At 44.5% G+C, this 18144-nt stretch overlaps 1 protein-coding gene across 4 annotated transcripts; it reads right to left on the reverse strand.

Annotated features, from left to right (window-relative positions):
• Window positions 1-6971: 6971 nt before the first annotated feature.
• Window positions 6972-18140, reverse strand: crcp (calcitonin gene-related peptide-receptor component protein). Of its 4 annotated transcripts, none has more exons than XM_006641059.3 (6): window positions 18074-18139; window positions 16099-16135; window positions 14784-14882; window positions 13714-13808; window positions 11924-11981; window positions 6972-8343 (listed from the first exon to the last, which is right to left on the reverse strand). In XM_006641059.3, the coding sequence occupies exons 1-6, from the start codon at window positions 18079-18081 to the stop codon at window positions 8197-8199; spliced, it is 444 nt and encodes a 147-aa protein (XP_006641122.1). In that variant the 5' UTR covers window positions 18082-18139; the 3' UTR covers window positions 6972-8196. The 4 variants fall into 4 exon arrangements, with proteins under 4 accessions (XP_006641122.1, XP_069040529.1, XP_069040531.1 ...); XM_069184428.1 differs by lacking the exon at window positions 6972-8343 and adding an exon at window positions 8351-8710 and having other exon boundaries at window positions 18074-18140; XM_069184430.1 differs by lacking the exons at window positions 6972-8343; window positions 18074-18139 and adding exons at window positions 8351-8710; window positions 18015-18049.
• Window positions 18141-18144: the final 4 nt, after the last annotated feature.

Here is an 18144-nt window from a genome sequence, read left to right on the forward strand (position 1 = left end):
TGCTTACACTTATATAGCGCTTTTCTGGACACTCCACTCAAAGCGCTTTACAGATAATGGGGTCTCCCCTCCACCACCACCAATGTGCAGCATCTACCTGGATGATAAGGTAGAATACATTCATATAAGTAAAAAGTACCTGTGATCATTTTTATTAGTTTGCATATAATTATATTCTTTCAATTTATTAAAACATATGACATGTGTAGGAGAGGTTTCAGTAATATGGGTAATATTTATTTGGGTAATATTTTATTTGGGCGTGTGCAATCCAGTGCAGTATTTAACTTGAAATACACAATAATCTAAAAACTTCTCAATCCTGAAGAAGCATTTTTTTAAAATGGATTTCAGACACGTGTTCAGACACAAAACAATCTTGTCTCTGTTTACAGAGAGAATAATCTCCTGATCAACAGGGCAGCTCACCAGTGTACCTTGCTGTTGACCGCACTGTCAATGCTCAAACCGCACAGCAGCGGATATTTCCAGAGCAGGGCTCGTGTGTGAGGAAACCCATTAACACCTCAGGTCTGCCACAGTAACAGTCCCAAAATCTTGTTGAAAAGCAAAGAGAAAAGTGCATCCTGGAAAAGATCTGCTCAGGCTTTTTATCAGCCATCGGATTGTTAACGATGGGGCTAGCATAATGAAAGCACAATGTGACACCTGCAGAGCTGCTGTAACTCAACGCCCTCTGCGGTATTCACCGGACTATGTTAGCATTCACGGTAATAGATGCAAAACATGTAGTTCTAGGGTATGTAGTTCTGCCGAATGATCTGCCAGACTATGTAAAGGAAGCCCCATCTGTCTCAGCCTTTGAATTATTCTTTCATGCTCATGTTGATGGGCTGTTTAAGGGGGATCTAAGCCCATTGTCTTAGAAAAAACATTTCCAAAACTTGTTCACCTAAAGATAAGATCACTTGATTAGCCATATACAATTTCATTCGCATACCCCAGCTTGGCCTCCATGAGACACACAGGCACACAGACAGGGAGAGAGAAGCTGGGGGTCAGAGCACAGGGTCAACCATTTATACAGCGCCCCCGGAGCAGCTGGGGTCAAGGGCCTTGCTCAGGGGCCCAACGGAGTAGGATTCCTCTGCCAGCCGTGGGATTTGAACCGGCAACCTTCCAGCTGCAGGTGCAGATCCTTAGCCACAGAGCCACCGCTCCCCATAAGCACTTAATGAGAGGTAAGTCCGTGTGGAGACATTTGCGCAATTCAATGTCAAAACAGCCCACTGGGCTTCGGGACTGACACCTCTGCGATGCCCGCTCTGGTTGGGAAGAGGGCAATCGACTCACTGGGAGTTTCGGTGGAGGGGAGGAGAGCGAGCCCAACATCAGAGTAGCAGACGAGGGTTCCTGGAAGCTAAGCCGCATTACCGGATGGAAGAGATTAGGATCTCGTGACACACATCCCTGTTTTATTTAGGCTGTTATTCTGTCAGCCCCGTTTGGCCCAGCCACAGCCCCGCAGCCGCTCCTCATCCAGCTCCTCAGCTTGGGGCTTCCACGTGTTTAACCCTTTCCTGGAAACCTGGCGTCTCAGACTCCACCAGCAGCTTGCCCGCCACGACCCCTTGTACCAGTAGTAGCAGTAGATTAATAAAAAGAAAAAAAATATTTTGACTGTAAAAAGTAGTGTGTAGTTTTTAATTGGATTCAATTACCCTCCTATAATATTGTTCCAGGTATTCCAGTAAGATATTTTTAGTTAAATTAAAAGGCGGTCATCTGGTCATGTCAGTTGCATCTGAAGTGTATTAATTATTGAGCCCAGGTGAAGAGGAGGCGGCACCTTGAAGCAAAGGTACTTCCCTCCACCATCACAGTCCCCACCTGGATGATATAACGTAGTCACAGGCAGAAAGAGTGCACCAGTACCCGCCTCACACACCAGCTCGGAGGAGAGCAGAGTGATGAAGCCAGTTCAGAGATGGGGATTATTAGGAGGCCATGATTGGTAAAGGCCAATTTAGCCAGGAGTCTGGGGTTACACCCCTACTCTTTTCGAGAAACACCCTGGGATTTTTAATGACAACAGAGAGTCAGGAGACTCTCATTACATCTCATCCAAAGAACGGAGCCTTTTTACAGTATAGTGTCCCTGTCACTATACTGGGGTATTAGCACCCACACAGACTGAGGGGTGAGAGTTCCCTACTGGTCCCACTAACAACAACCTCTCATCTAGCCCCACAGACATATCTTTTTTTTTTACTGCAGAGTAACACTGCAGCTACATTTAAATAGATTAATAGTCAACAAGCCATCTACAGGTAAATGCATTTAAAACCAAGAACAAGGTAGAGGGTTTTTACGCAAAGAGTGGTGGAAGCGTGGAACAAGCTACCTAATCAAGCTGTCGAAGCGGATAGATCGGCTCTTCTCAAGAACTGGCTGTGGTTGAGATGCTTGGATAAGTCAGCTACTAATAACCAAATGAGCTTAAATGGACTCAATGGTCCCCTGTTGTCTGTAACCTTTTGTATATTCTTGTGACCTCAAAGCCCACCCCTTTCCCCCAGCAGATGCCAGAAGCTCTCCCCCTTCCCTCTTGTTCTCTGCCTGTCTGTCGGGTTATAAAAGCATCTGGCTCGATCAGGCAATTGCTTTCAGCCTGTGCCAAAAAATTGAAAAATAACCTACAGTCTGGAGTAAAAGCCTAAAGGCTGCAGATTCAATGCTGTCAGCAGCAGTAAGAACAAAAGAAACACGATCAGAACCTACAGGCGCTCCAACTGCTGCGCACACACCTGGTCCAGGAAACCAGCGCTCCACGTGCCACACTGCATTGTAGCATCAGAGCAGAGCTGCAGGCTTAACACAACATGCCCCACTGACAGGAGTGGAATTCCAGCACTTAACAATGATTTATGAGAAGAGAGTAACTGCATGCCGTTTTTGCTAACCGAGAAAGCATTTGATAGGAGACCCTGTCAGGAGCAGTTAAGATTGTCTCTCTCAGGCTATGACTCTTTTTTATTTTGCATAATGATTTCCATTTGATACAGAAGACCGTCATGACTAGAAGATAAACTAAAAAGAAATGTCTGTGCATAGTCCCTGTAATGCCCCCAAGAACACTTCAGCGTGTTTCTTTATTAAGCATGCCGATCGTAGGATGACAGAGTTAAAGTGAAACCGAGAGCTCAGCAGCCAAGCACAGTGTGAAGCGTGGTCATTAAGAATAATTTGACAGCAGAAATTTCTTCCCCAATCACCACAGAATGTGTCATAATTTCTGTGACAACTTCACTCGCTTGGAACAGCCTTGAGGGAAGGGTGTTATAATTGGAAGGAAAAAAAGTATGGAGTTATAAAAAATATGCAAGTCAGCGAAGTACTCAGGCAGACAAAACTTTTCACAATTTTACCGAAAGGGTTTTAAATCTTTTGTTTCCGATGCAACATTGCAAGAGGTTTGTTTCACCTATATAACATTACTTGTAATGATTCGTGCCTTTCCAGGTCCAAATAACAGAAATGTTAATATTTGCATTTGTCTTCCTGGCTTCATTATTGTCCTCTAGTGCCATATATACAGAATTCAGCTGCTTGCATCTAGACTAAAACTAAAATGCCTGAGCAGATCTGTCTTAGCTTCCTTGTACTGGCTGCCTGGACCTTTCAGAATAAAATCCTAAATGCTGCTCTTTGCCTTTAATGGCTTGAATAGTTTGGCTCCTGACTGCATCAGTGAACTGCGAACTTCCCTATAGCCCTACACGTTATTGGCTCTTGTAAAAGACCAGACTTCTTTCAATTCCCAGAACTAGGCTCTGAAGCCCGGGAGACCCTGGGGGAATATGCTTTCTGTCCCGTTCCAAAGCGCACTTCACGTAAACTGGGAGCTGCCACTACTGGAGAGCCACTGAATTAGCAGGCTGTCCACGCAGAGCTTAATTGCAGAGATGCAATCTCGGCACAAAACCAGGTATGATCTTGGCCTAAGCCGATTATCCGATGTCATCTGATCGGAGATGGTCTACAAACAGATGGGGCTTATGGGAGGGCTCGATGATAAGAGGGCAGAAGCAGACAGCATGCGTGCGAGAGCTTGGAGCCAGGAAGGATAAGACTAGCACTAGGGGGACTGGCCTGTGCCTTTACAAACTAGTTCGTTTAACAAGATTTGACAAACCCCTCTTCCACCTGGTATATGAGAATGGGTTTTTTTCTTCTGTGCATCGCTGGGCACGTCAATGTGACAGGGAGGGCAGACGTCAAAGTCAATGTGGGAAAAAAAATTGGGGTTACTAACCCAAAGACAGTGACTCCCGTCAAACAAATATAGTCAGGACTGTCCCGATAAAAAGAAAGACATTTATTTAAACTGGAGGGTTAAATCTCCCAGTGCGAAAAATTCTATTTTCACCCTGTGTGAGGTTTACTTTGAGTGGAATTTGGAAGAGCAAACAAAAGCAGAGTCAGGTTTGTGGGGTATACAGTGTTTCATTTCATTTTCTGCGATAAAGTGGGACCAATAAGGAATACTCATTTGGTTATTATAACAAAATAATAACAAACTCTAAAGAGACTGTCAAGTTTCTACCCAGGAAAACCCACGTGGCAACACATCTTGAGAAGGGTTTCAGATCTAAACCTTTGTTCTTTGGCAAATGTTTACTTAAGCTGAGTCATCTGTGTTCTTTTTAGATTGCAACCACAGATATAAAAAACAACAAAAAGAACTTTACGCCAACATCATAAAATTACAGAACTGTATGCCATTCAGAGAACAGAAAACAGACACAAAACATTCTCATACCACATTACAGACTATTGTGTTTGTCAAATAGGCTTAGAGGCTGTGTTGCTCGAGTTCATTTTCCCAAAGAACAAAAAGACAACAGTGTAAAATTACAGTGACTCAAAGACACTGGCGTGTCCAACATTCCTGACCAGACACCTGCTTTGTTATTAGATAAAAACATCCTCCCCCTCCCATCTGCCAAACTGTGAGAACTGGACTCGATGACAATCCAGAATCCCACGTTTCAGGAAACTGCTGGAAACAAAGGAGAGAGAAGGAAGTGGAGATTCTCTTCCCTCCAAACTGGGTCACTAGGTCCTGCAGCACTGGCAGCCCGACACGAGTATTTTCTGCTGCTGGAAATGCTACAGAGAGGAAATCAGAACGAGAAATCCTATTATTACAGTGATGGCTACCGGCTGGACATCCAGAGGAGAGGATTTCCCAGGTGGAGCTGACCACTGTGACTGCACCATCAGGAACGGTCTTGGCGGCATTCTGGAGTGCCTGCTTCCTGCTGGCAGGGAAAACACAACCCATGCCTATTCACCGCCTACGCCAAACACTGCGCTCACAACAGATGGCTGTCGGAAAGAGGCTCAAGAACACCCTGAACAAAAAAAAAAGGTTCAGAACTTAGAGGAGGGAGCGGGCCAGCGGGGGAGGTGCGTCAGGTGAGCCCTGGAGAGCGATGAGCCTCTCTTTAGTCTGTGACTGATTCCACCACTAGAGTGACACCCTATCCTGGCTCATGCGGGCAGGAAATACAGGAGGTGAGCACAGGAAGCTGCTCGTTCCAGGCAGCATTGCCAAGTGTCTGGTTAACAGTTCTGGCAAACTATCCTGGCCACTCTTAATAATTTAATAATGGACCTGCGTCCATACCATCCTACTCTTACACTAGAGAACGGAAGCTTTGTTTTTGTAAGAAAGGTTATAAATGAAAGGGGGGTTCTGCTTGACCAAGACAAACTGAGGACACAAGTTGTTACTATAAAGTTGGGTTGAAGGCTAGTAAAACAATACCTGATTTACACAAAACTAACCTAACCTCAACTCTAATCCCAGTTCAATCTTAGACAAGGCTGCTACAGCACACGTATGTGTGGCACTCCAAAGCAGGCAAACTTTGACCTCTTCAGGACTTGAATCGATGCTTTCAGTGCAGAAAGCAAACTGCCCTGTTCTTCTGGGTCTTTAACGAAAGTCGTGTTTCGCTGGCAGAAGATTAAGTCTTTCGCACCAGCACTGGCGCGCAGCTCAATGTGGAACTCTGGCCAACAGAGGGAGTCGATTCTGTCTTAATAACAAAAATAAAAACAGCACCAGCAGACAACTCCTGCCCATTCCAGCCTTCTTCTACTAATGTACAGTGTGCGTCTTGGCTTTCTGTTGGATAAATCACTTAATCACAAGCTTTCAGGAAGCTCAGAAAAAGGTTGAGCAAAGATCAACTAAGCCAGACATAAAGAGCTAAAATCTAAGGACGATACTTTTAGTGCTAAACGGGCAAAATCCATACACCCATAAAGTCAGAATAAAGCGTCACGAATAAATCGGCTGGCACCAACTGGAGAAGGAGATCGGCGGGCCGCCCCACCAGAGATAAAGTGCAGCTCAAGGCAGATGGCTGACAGAATGCCACGCCAGATAAAAGCACAGCTCCGAACGCTCCAAGACATTAAGCAAACAAATCAAAGGGCGATATGCTATCTTCCTCTCTTGCCATTACCATAAGTGCCTGGCCCTGTTCATTTCAGATTTGTATAGATTATGCAAAAGCAGACAGGGAGCACTTTATCAATAATGGAGCTGTCCTTGTGGCTGGATTTGCAAACAGAAAAACAAGGCGGGGAGAGAGAGAGCAGAGGCTCCAGATATCTACAGAAACATTGCAAAGCCGTTAAGCCGAACTTTTTTTTGTGCTATTATCTTGTTCTCTTCGAGTGGTAGAAAACACAATAATTAGAAAACTCCACTTTTATCCAAAAAACGAAGGCAGGTGTCAAAAAGTTCTGCACTGATCTGTTTTTGCCTAGCTTTCCCTTTAGTATTAGAGATGAAGGGCCAATAGTTAAATGGTCATCTGAGGAATTCCAGTCTAAAAAAAGTTTTTTTTCTCAGCGTGTTCACGCAGAAACATGTTTCACTACCTTGAAACTGGAAGTCAAAGAGAATGAAATTTATTAAATGAGGCAACAAACACAAGCAAATATGTTTTAATATCACAACTCAGAAAAATGTCACACGGCTCACCAGGCCACAAGAGAGGTTCAGACCTCACTGACCACTTCACAAACAGGAAATGCTGCAAAATGGACCTCCATGAATATGAACACCCCTTCACCTCAATGTGGTAGCTAACAGGGCACATCTGGACAAACCTCTGCCCATTCCCTTTCCACTGCCCCAAAAACAACAATAAAAAAATCACTCACCCTTTATTGTGAAATCCTTTGATTTGCTGAATCAATAGCCGTACAGGTATCACTGTGCCTACTTTTTATACTAGCATGGATCTGAGCAAGCCTGAGGCCTGACGTAGTGCAACTCATTTCAAAACAACAAAACATTGCCAATTTCTGACAAATGCTCTTTAATTCCCTCGCCCCCTGTTGCTGCTCCAGCAATTAAAAGCAACAGGCATGTCCTTCCTGGGTGTGAGTGCCAAAAAACCTGAAGGTAGGAATGAAGAAAAACGCACTGCATGTGGTTCATCTCCGTTCATGTTACAGAAACATTCCTGCTGTGTTATGTCACAGGTTGCCATACACATCAAGTAACACGAGACCCTCTTTGATAATTAACCCAGAGGATCTGCAAAAAGGCAAGTGATTGCTCACAGCTCTTAATTAAGCAAACAAATCTTATCCCCAAAACAAAAGGCAAACAAAATGTATCCCCCCTTTTTTCTCCTCCCTACTTTCAAGGACTTTTTTGGAAGATACCTAGCCATGAGTTGACCACCGCGTTACACTGTTTGTGGTACCAACCCGCCCGAGACACTTTTCACCCAGAACACTGGCTCGCCAAACTACCTGAGCCTAAAGGAGCTCTGGCCTGCTTCAGTTAGGGCAGACGATTTATGACAAGACTCAAAAACACTCGCTACTCCAAGCCTCGGGAAGTACAAAAGCTAAACCTGTGGCCCCCACAGAATCCCCACTCGTAAACGATGGTGCTGACCGGAGAAGAGGGGTTTGGGATTCGGGATGACCTGTCTTCAGTGCCCACAACTGGAAAAAAAATGTCTTGGGATAAGGGACCCTGGTGCCCTGGCAGCCTTGCCTTGATACTCGGGTCACTGTCTGATTGGCTAAACGGGGCGCCTCCCGTCACGTCATTGGTGGAAGCAGGAGACGGAAGCTGTAAAGTCCTGACAGCAGCCGGTCAGGTCCGTCTGTCTGGGAGCGGGGGGGCCGCGGTGGCTACTGGCCCTCCCCTTCCTCCATGTCCGCGTCCTCGGGCGCCGAGGCCTTGTCCTGCTGCGGGTCTCCGGGCAGGATGTCCGTCACCTTCTGGAGCAGCTCCTCGATCTGCTCTTCGGTCAGCCTCTCCTCGCTCTCCTCCACCATCTGCGCGTGCACACACACACACACAAACACACACCCTGGTCAGGCTGCCAGGAGCCTCAATCCCCACCGGGGGCAGCCTGATAGGCTCGTTTCCTCGTTATCCAGGTCCCAGATGCACAGGCTGACTGGAGCATTAGAAAAGGATGCCACTACAAGAGGAACGGAAGTGGTCCAGCGCGGTGTGAACTCCTCCAGGAAACCAGTGACAGAACAGGCTGCAATTCGCGACCTCTTGCTGAACCTCCAGAATGGACGGATTGCTAATCGCTTTTATGAGGAAGCGGATTTTACTACTAATTAGAGAGGCATAAAAGCTTGTTTTTTTAAATAGAACCGCTGCCATAAATGAATCCGCTCTAAAGACACACTGCCAAAGAAAAAGAGATGGGGGAAGCATGTGTCAGAATAAACTACACGAAGTATTTTCACAAAGACCCTGCAGCTAGTTTTTTTTTTACCCTTATATTACCGCCACCCGTTAAACTAAGGCAACACTAAGGCAGGGCATCTCATATAGATACCAGCCACAGCATCTTTCACTGCAATCAGGGATGCCCGGGTGCTTTACAGGAACCACATGGTGAAACACAGCCTGGACTGGAACAGCAACGATTTTGCACCAGCCAACCACAAAACAGCTGGACTCTGTGAGCAGCATAAATATGGAGTAACAATTCAAGTTGCGTACTGTAACAGTCTGAACTTGGGGAAAAAAAAACCTCCGGCTCCTGAAACGCTAACACCTGAAACCCACGACAGAAACGGGAAAGGACAGTGTTAGTGGGGACATCACCAAGTATACAGACACAGAAAACCTTCCAAGATGCTACCCTTTTTGTTTAAAGGTACGTTAACTGAGCAGCCATTAAATGGTTTACAGATTGACCTACGGAACAGACCTGCAATGTGTCACAAGAGGGAAAACTTTAGAGGGAAAGTTTTAGTAAATTCTAAACGATGACTTGGCAGAGACAATGTCCCAAATGTAGCAAATATGCAGGACACAAAGGGCACTTCTTATTAACACGCATACCTGTGTGTGCATGCCTGTGCTTGCTTGTTGGCCTTTTCCAAACAATGACGTCATACCTCCAAGAACAAATATTCCCATTCCTGCCCAGCAAGCTATGCCCCTGGTGAAGCAACACAGGACTATGCATGGAAAGTGCTGCATGATCCCGCACGCTCAGCCCCCCTTCATTTCCAACCCCTCCGACCCGGCTTGGACAGAGCAAATACAGGCCCGGCCAACACTTTTGCATTATCCCTGCTCTGGAGAAGAAAAAAAAGTGTTGTATGTAAACAGCCAGGAAAGTAAACAAAAACTCATAATAGTTTTCTAAAACAGATGTCGTGAAAATGAAAAAGGCCTGCGCAATAATCCGATGGCACGCGATGATCCTGGGCGACGTTGCACGCCTGGGGAACTTTTTAACTGAGACGGAAGCCTGGAGCACGAGGTTTTCTGACGGGGTGGGGGGTGGGGGTGGGACTCCTGCTGTGCGGTGCTGTCAAGAAGGAGGAGAAGATGACCGTGCCAATCCCAAACAACAGCACCTTTGAAACTCCAAGAGGCAACGGGAGAACAATGGGAGAATTTCTGGGGAGGCTAAATCAGCCAAGTTGTGCTTGTTCAGAGACGAGACGTTTCCAGATGTGGCTGAAAAGGCAGCGGCTTAGAAAACGCTGGCAGGAGAGCTATTCTTATACTCTAATAGTCCCTATCCTGCACTCTGAGAGAGCACAAAGTGACTTCTTATATAAATTTGCAACAGCTGTAATCCCCTCTGGGATTCGAGCATAAAAAAATCATGCGTTGCACTTATAGGAATACCTCTCAGGCCAATTTAGGACAAGCCAAAATGTACACTGTCTGTCAAGCAAGCTCCCCTGTTTCTGATGTGTCTGCAGAGCATCAGCCATTCAGCCTAATGACTTCACAGGCCCAGTGTTGGGCTGTTCCACCTGCTTTCATTTAACACCTGGGATTACTTCCATTCACTAACACTTCATCATACCTACACAGGCAAGTGAGTGGAAGGTCCCTCCACTGCCTTGTTCAAAGCCCACCAGAGCACTTTTCAAAGAGGTGGAAAAGCTACAACCAGCTGCTGACAACTGTAAAAAAAAACATTATCGGATAGAAAAACGCCCTGCACTGCAGATGAGAGGCACTTTACTCGGCACAGATGAGAAACATGACATGCTTGGAGTCAACGTGGGCCAGACACCAAATGAGGACCACAGAAACCCATCTCCTGGCAAAAAACTGTAATAAACCACAGAACAAACACAATGGACAACAGGAAGGAACCGGATTGGGAGACTCCAGACGGATGGTCTGAACATGTCATCAGAAGAGGGGGTTTGGCGCTTCTCTTCCCCTGGACTGGGGGGGACTGCACACTCACAGTTGGGTACGACATAAACAGATTATTGCAAAAACGTCTGCTGCTGATTAAAAAAAAGCACTGCATGCAAATTAGAAAAGGGAACTGGCCTTTCATATACATACGTTTCAAAAATGGGTTTTCAATTTGTTAAACAGCAGCCTGAAGGACCACCAGACTTCACATCCATACAGAGAGGTTTCCCCATACTGCGCACTGAACACAGAACTGGGAGCTCATACAGAGCACCGGGATACCCAGAGTCATCAACCAATGATCAATAAGTTCTGGAAATGTCAACATGCATGCGCCTTGGGTTAATTGCTGTACTTTTCCCCGGAAATAACAAATATCAAGGTACATCCTGTTGTTGTAAAAATGAATTTTACGGTCGCCACACAGATTTGCATTTCTGCTTGAGCGCCCTGGGTTTGTTCCAACGGTATCACATTTTCCAAATTAAAAGCAATCGGAAAAGCTTTTAATCGGGGCTGTCATTTACTTTTCTCATGTGCTACCACCTCTCTGCAACCAACAAAAGCTTTGCACGCTATCATTTCTTTGACGTGATGTTCCATGGCATTACAACTTAATAGCGACATTAATAAGTCAACTATGGTGAACTAGGCCCTAGTAATGTAGTCAAACAAAAGGTTTTTGCCACTGTACTCTATGTAATTGAAGCTGGGAGCTACACACCCTGCACACAGAACTGTAACTTCACCTCTTGTGCATCAAGCAGCAGATACCAATCTTTGGGAGCAAATGGTAAATTGACAATTGACTCATCACCACGCGTATATCAGCACTGTTCAGGAAGGTGTCCAAGAAGGTTCAGGCTTATTTTTAACTTTAATTAAGCACGTGAAAAGGGAAGAGAATAAAAAGATACCATTCATCGGAGATGAAAAGAGACTGTCCTATAAAACAACGCTCTAAAAAAGCTCTATCATTCACCACCATGTTTCAGAACACTCACATTATATTTAATAGTAATACAGTCATTATTACATGCCATAGATATCTATATTACCAGGCATTATAAACACCAGTTAAAAACTTCAGTAGCTTAATTATTGAACATAAAATAAAGTGACCATACTCGGCTCACAGAAAATCAATTATTAATGAAGAAGCGGTCCAGTCCAGTGAAAGTGAGACTATTTAATTAATCTGAAGGGCAGACTCACCAGCTGAATCTCCACAGCAGTCTGTGGCCTGTGGTTCAGGAGCTGGAGTTTTTCTGCCCTGGGGGGAAAAAAATCAACAGCAATTAATGTTGAGACAGAAAGTAAAAGCAGCCCCCGTTTTTTTAATAAGGTGGTTCTTTCCAGTCAGACTCGGAGGCAGACGGAACGTTTGCTCATGTGTCAACCTGAGTTGGTACTGTATTTCACATCACAGTTTTTTGTGAGCCAACAATTTAATGAGCTAGGAGTATAAGGTATTGAAAAGATGGCAAAGCAATGATTCCGTCACCTAAGAGTAACTGGATTCAAAGCTGAAACAATTCTCCATATCCCAGGGGCAGAACGGTGCTGCCAAAAGACAGGACGTGCCAAAGGAAAGGAGATCTGGAAACTTTAACTAAAAGCCTGCAGCTTGGACAATTCAAAAGGGATCAAACCACTGTAAGATGTTGTGAGGCTTGTTTCCCATTCTCTCACAGTAAAAATATCCCCTGCAGACATGTGGGCTCTGAAACAGTGTGAAGAAGGCAGGATCAGTCATGTGTGAGGCCACAGTCAGGGCCAGGGTCCACACAGCAAAAACAAACGAAGCGAGAGCACCACTCCAATGCAGCTCAAAGCTGCCACAGCCAGCCATGTGCTGATGACAGGGCGGAAAACATGGTGCAAAAAAAAGAAGGCTGCTTTCTTCACGGCCCGATGCACCATACAGATGATCAACCCTGAGTTGTGCTACTTATCCCAGAGTGATGAAAAGAGGATTTGGCATCATGCATCAGCTTAGTCTCAACACAGGAGGCCTAGTACTGCAGAGATGCATAATTTGCAAACTGAATAGAACAGATGTTACCCAAGGGAAGGAAAGCAGAGAGTGAAAAGGGGGGGAGGCAGTCAAACACACTTCTGATATCCTTATAATCTCTTTAAGAGCCAGGGTCGCAGAGGGTTAATGAGTTACCATGGTGACAATTACCTTGGACAAGCTGATGTCTAGATAGAGGAGTTATACCCTTTCCACTGCTGTTAAAGAAAAAAAATACTATCAGATTAGGAGAACACAGGCTGTAATTGCCAGAACAATTTAATCTGGGGGCTCTTCTGATTGTTCTCCAGGAAATTACATCCCTTGAGCCATCATCAGCGTTTCCAAGAGAAAGAAATAATGTAGCACCAACTAGCCTACTCAGTTGCCCAGAGTTAACTTTTATACTAAGTGGTGTTACAGTACACAGCCCAGGCCAGCAGCTGCCTTTCAGCACAACAGTCCAGTGAGGCCTGTGTGGTCCAGATCTCTCTCTGACCTCTTGGCCATCCAGCACAGCTCATCAAGACTGCATGTCACTGCTGCTTGAGCTGAACAGTGTACTCTATGGTCACCAGACCAAAAGATGGACACTAAAACTTCCAAAGGCTCTCACACGTGTGCAACAAGAAGGATCTGTGATGTCACTGGACTGCCACATACAGACAGGGTGGACAGGTTCAAGGAGCTAAATCTCTTTAGGAGAGAACAGGGGAGATTCGGAGCAGATTTAATCCAAGAACTCAAAATTCAAAAGGGTACACATTCAAACCGCAGTCTAAGTCATGAAGCAAAGACACGGGTCACAATCGAAAGCTAAAAGGGAATTGGCATGGAGCTCCCTTTACACAATGAGTAATTAGTGTCTGGTACAACTCAGGCGTGCTTGAAGAAGTGTGGGACCTAAACTTCTTAACTACCGAACCAGCAATGGACTAAATGGACCAGATGGATTCCTCTCAGTTACAACCTTTCTTGCATCTCTTACTTTGTAAGCTTGTGCGACAACATGGAAGTAAGGAACTCCTTCACAATCTCGGGGCTCTGGCGCACGCAGGGAGTCTTGGACAGATACTTCAAAGTCTGCAATGCAACAGGGGAACAACAAAGAAAACAATTATTAAGACAAAAAGATCAATCCTGCACATTCACAAAAGGTGATGAATTATACACACGGATCAAGCCTGAATAAAAGAAACAGCTGCGTCCTGTAACAAAAGAGAAAGAAAAGCTGTTACACGTCTCTGAGTGGAATATGCTGGCTTGTGGGAAGACAAAATATTTAAAAACTCCCTTCGCCCATGAGCATTGGTTAAGTTATTCAACCCATATGATAACACCAGAGTAGCCTGCCAACACTGCCTGATAAAAGCAAATCTGAATGCACTGCCTGATTATTTTAGGTCAATTAGAAAATGCCCTCCTGCTTTAACAACCATGATTTCAGCTGTACTGCGTGGTGCACGTGGCCCAGCCTCAGTATTTCTGGCATGTTTATTCTGGATAAGTGTGAAAGACTACGCAGGCCCAGGAACGAAAGAGAGGAGTTTGTTTGCCATATGTACATGTACACTGGGATTCTTATTCGGTACCATTCTCTCGGGACGTGTGCAGGGCAATAGACAGCACCACACAATGGGCACTGTACATTACAGCGCCAAAAATAATAACGACCGTCACAGCTGAACATCATGCACAACAACATACAAAGGGTGAAGGGCGGGGATTCCACAGTGCTATGAACTTGGATGGTTGGTTTCAAAGTCCAGAATGCTAACTATTACACCACAGAACACACAAATGCAATACAGGGCACAACCTCACTCAGGGTGCAGTCAGAGAGGCAGGGGCAAGTCCTGCAGCAGGCCAATGTGCAACTCCAGGTCTGCAGTTTGAGAGGCACTGCCCACTGCCTGAGAGTGTTTCTACTATCACTCCGTTTACATTATGTACCAAGTTCCCTGTCTACGCTGATAAGCCTGTAAAAGTGACTTTTTGCACTCTTAGTGGCGACTCCCCATGTCGGGACACTGCCCTCTTCCACTTGGTCCAACTGACCTCGAACATGACGGTGTTGAGGTTCTGCTGTCCGGTGCTGTGCTTGTTCTTCCCGCTCTCCTTTCTCTGCTCTTTCAAGTCCGTCAGCAGCCGGTAGACCTGCTCTCAGCGCAGACAAAAGACAGCACGCAAAGTTTCAGGTCAGGTGTCAAAGGTCAGAGGTCGAGGACAGGTCAGAAGTACTGGGAGGCAAGCAGATATCCAATTCTGTGGACCTTCATCTGATCCTGATGCACTCAAAGGTCTTCTACAAAAAATAAACCTCTTTTTTTAAATTAAAACAATAAGGAATGCTTACTGTTAACCACTGCTTAGGAATCGGGTGGCATTAAGTGAGAACAAACAAAGAAAACTAAACACTGCCCAGATGAAAGAGTGAGGTCTATTCTGTAATCAGGCCCATAGATAGGCAACAGCATCAGCACAGTCAGCATAAAAAAGCTTAGTCTCCAAACTGATGGCACACTCAAGGTAAAAAAATACCTTTATGTAAAACATCACTGGCAATGTGTCCTTAGCTGACACCCAGGAATCTTTCTGAAAAGGCTTGACACGATAACAGTATTACAGCTAGAATTCCCTCTTCCCAACAGACAGTATGGCCTGCAGCCAGACTGCCTAAAAGCCTGATTCTGTCAGACAGCCGAAACTAAGCTTGATCGGGCCCTGTGAGCGCACGGCTTGGAGACATGTATGGAATAATCTCACAGAAAGATTATGAAAATGGGGGGGAAAAAAAAGCTCAAGGGGAAACGTTTTTCTCCATGAATATGCATTACACTACACGTTTCTTGTATATAATGAGAAGCTACCATCCATCCATTTTCTAACCTCTCCTTCCAATTCAGGGTCATGGGGGAGCCAGAACGTATCCCAGCAAGCAACGGGCACAAGGCAGGGCAGACCCTGAACAGGACACCAGCCCATCACCGGGCAGACAGACGCAAACACAGGCATGTACACACTCAGACCAGGGCCAGTATCAACCTGCCAGTATGTTTTTGGACTACAGGGGGAAACCAGAGCACCCAGAGGAAACCCTAGCAAACACGGGGAGAACATGCAAACTCCACACAGACAGCCCTCCAGGTCCAGAACTGAACCCAGGGCCCCAGCACTGCAAGGCAGCAATGCTGACCACTGCGCCACATGTGAGAAGCTTGATAATTAAAATATGCAATGCTTCTGAAGACTATAAACGAAGACTTTCATTCTTATTCAGAGGTCAAGACCAATTACATTTATGAATTGAAATTGCATGAATGAAAACAAGCTCTGCAGTACTCAGAATAAATCTCCAGGGCGACATGCGTACCTCATAATTGCTGAGCATAGCAGCATTTGCATCTTTCCTGAAAGGTAAAAGAGCAATATATTACACACAGAGAAAGCATTCCTTCAGAAGCCAAAGAACTGGTCTGGAGATCAGCAGGGGATAACCATTATAAAAGATCCGATATCCAAGGCAAACTTAATTAGGCCTACGGCCAGCAGAGCCATACTCAGCAACAATTAAGGACTGCTCTCTACTGAAGCTTAACAGGAGGTTTCTTGAACGATTCGTCTTGTACATACAGGAAATCAGATCCCATCAGGAGCAGCTCCATTGTTAAGGCCCTACATGGCTAATGCATGTAAGCTCTGGGGTTAACTTTAAACCTGTATGGGTATACTGTATAAACCACGAAGGAGGAGATTATAGTATACAAGACAAAAAGTCTCATTCTTCTTGAGAAAGTTCACACTTTGGAGCCACAGATTCGCACTGTTTTTGAAATGTTTCACAAGCTCTCCCAGTATAAGCCCGTCCCACCGAGACGTACGGACCTAGGAGAAGAAGGGGACAAGAGAGCAGTCCTGGAGGACCGACGGGCATTTGTTAATGGTCAATCCGCAGAGATTTTACAAGCACGTAACCTCTCTGAACCAGCTGATGTACGCAATCGAATCAGTCAGCTGGCAAGAAAACGAGAAGGTACTGTTGCCTCTCCAAGCCCAGCAAAACTTGTGGTGAGGTGTTCAGCTGAAAGCCTCCTAGAACTAATAATACATGGGTTTCGTAATACTTTGCAGTAACCCCACCGTTTAATTTATGGATTCAACGGACATAATTTGCTGAAGGGGGAATTTTGTCTGTAAAAGCAGACATACCAGACAAATGCACAAGTAATAAAAGAAGCTAAGAAATACATACTACATAGGTGTATAATTCAGGAATATCAATGGTCAACTGGTTACAAACGGTGGTGGTGTTTGTGTGAAATATAGAGTGTGTGCGATTACGCTAAAAACGGCACATGAGTAATTTTCCTTGAGTGTGGTGATAGCAAATGTTAAAAAAGTAAGTCAAAACATACAGAAAATGTATAGTCCAGATATTTGCGGTTGAAAAACCGGTTTACGTAATTTGACGGATATTAGGCAATAACGGACATTGCTTCCTCCTATAATCTGTTAAACCGAGAGTTTGCTCTAAAACATTTGACGATTGTATTAATCGCCTGTAAAATGGCGTCATCTACTGGACACCTTTCTCGTTGATCTAGTTTTTTTCGACGTTTTCCATCTCAACAGCAGTACACAGGGATGGCCAAAACGTCAAAATGCAGCGCTCTAGAATTTCTCTCTACAATACTTCCACGGATAAAAGTGTTATTTTAAGAAATGTCTTCAATCTCTATACTTGAATAAAACAGATTTGAGTAAAACTTTTCTCTAGGTATAAAAAACTATAATTATAATCATAGTTTTCGTAAGTACAAACTATAACACTACAAGCATAATATTCACACTGTTTTGGAAATGCTTCACAAAGCTCTAGTATAGTATATAGTATAAGCACGTCATAATGAGACGTGCTAAAATACAATTTACTATATAAGTAAAGTTTGTATACTATAAACAAAAAACACTGATATTGATATTTATCATCCAACTCAGTACAACGGTGAACTAAACACAATGCGTTGTAAATATGAACAGTATATTAAAAGTTACTAATCTCACCGGCTTTTACGTTTTATTTCGTAACAGTAACAAACTTGGATGAATCTTTAATATCAGCATTTTTAAAGCTGAACATTTAAATGATTTATAGTCAAGTACTCTCGATGACTGTAATACTTATCAGCGTGCAGTCGTGGCAACACACGTAAGAGCACACGCTGCAAAGTAAAATATATCGGATAATTAATTGAAATAAATTATTGTTCAAAAACGGCAAATACTTACTAATCTAATTAATACAAAACAAACAGGAAAAATAAAAACAATCGAAAATCTGTACTCACACTTCCATCCTGCCTACAACAGCGTGCGTCTTTTCTAACCGTCCGGACACCTTCCTTGGATGATCGTATTG

This window comes from Lepisosteus oculatus, chromosome 26 (genome assembly GCF_040954835.1).
Source record: "Lepisosteus oculatus isolate fLepOcu1 chromosome 26, fLepOcu1.hap2, whole genome shotgun sequence".
NCBI classification, from domain to species: Eukaryota; Metazoa; Chordata; class Actinopteri; order Semionotiformes; family Lepisosteidae; genus Lepisosteus; species Lepisosteus oculatus.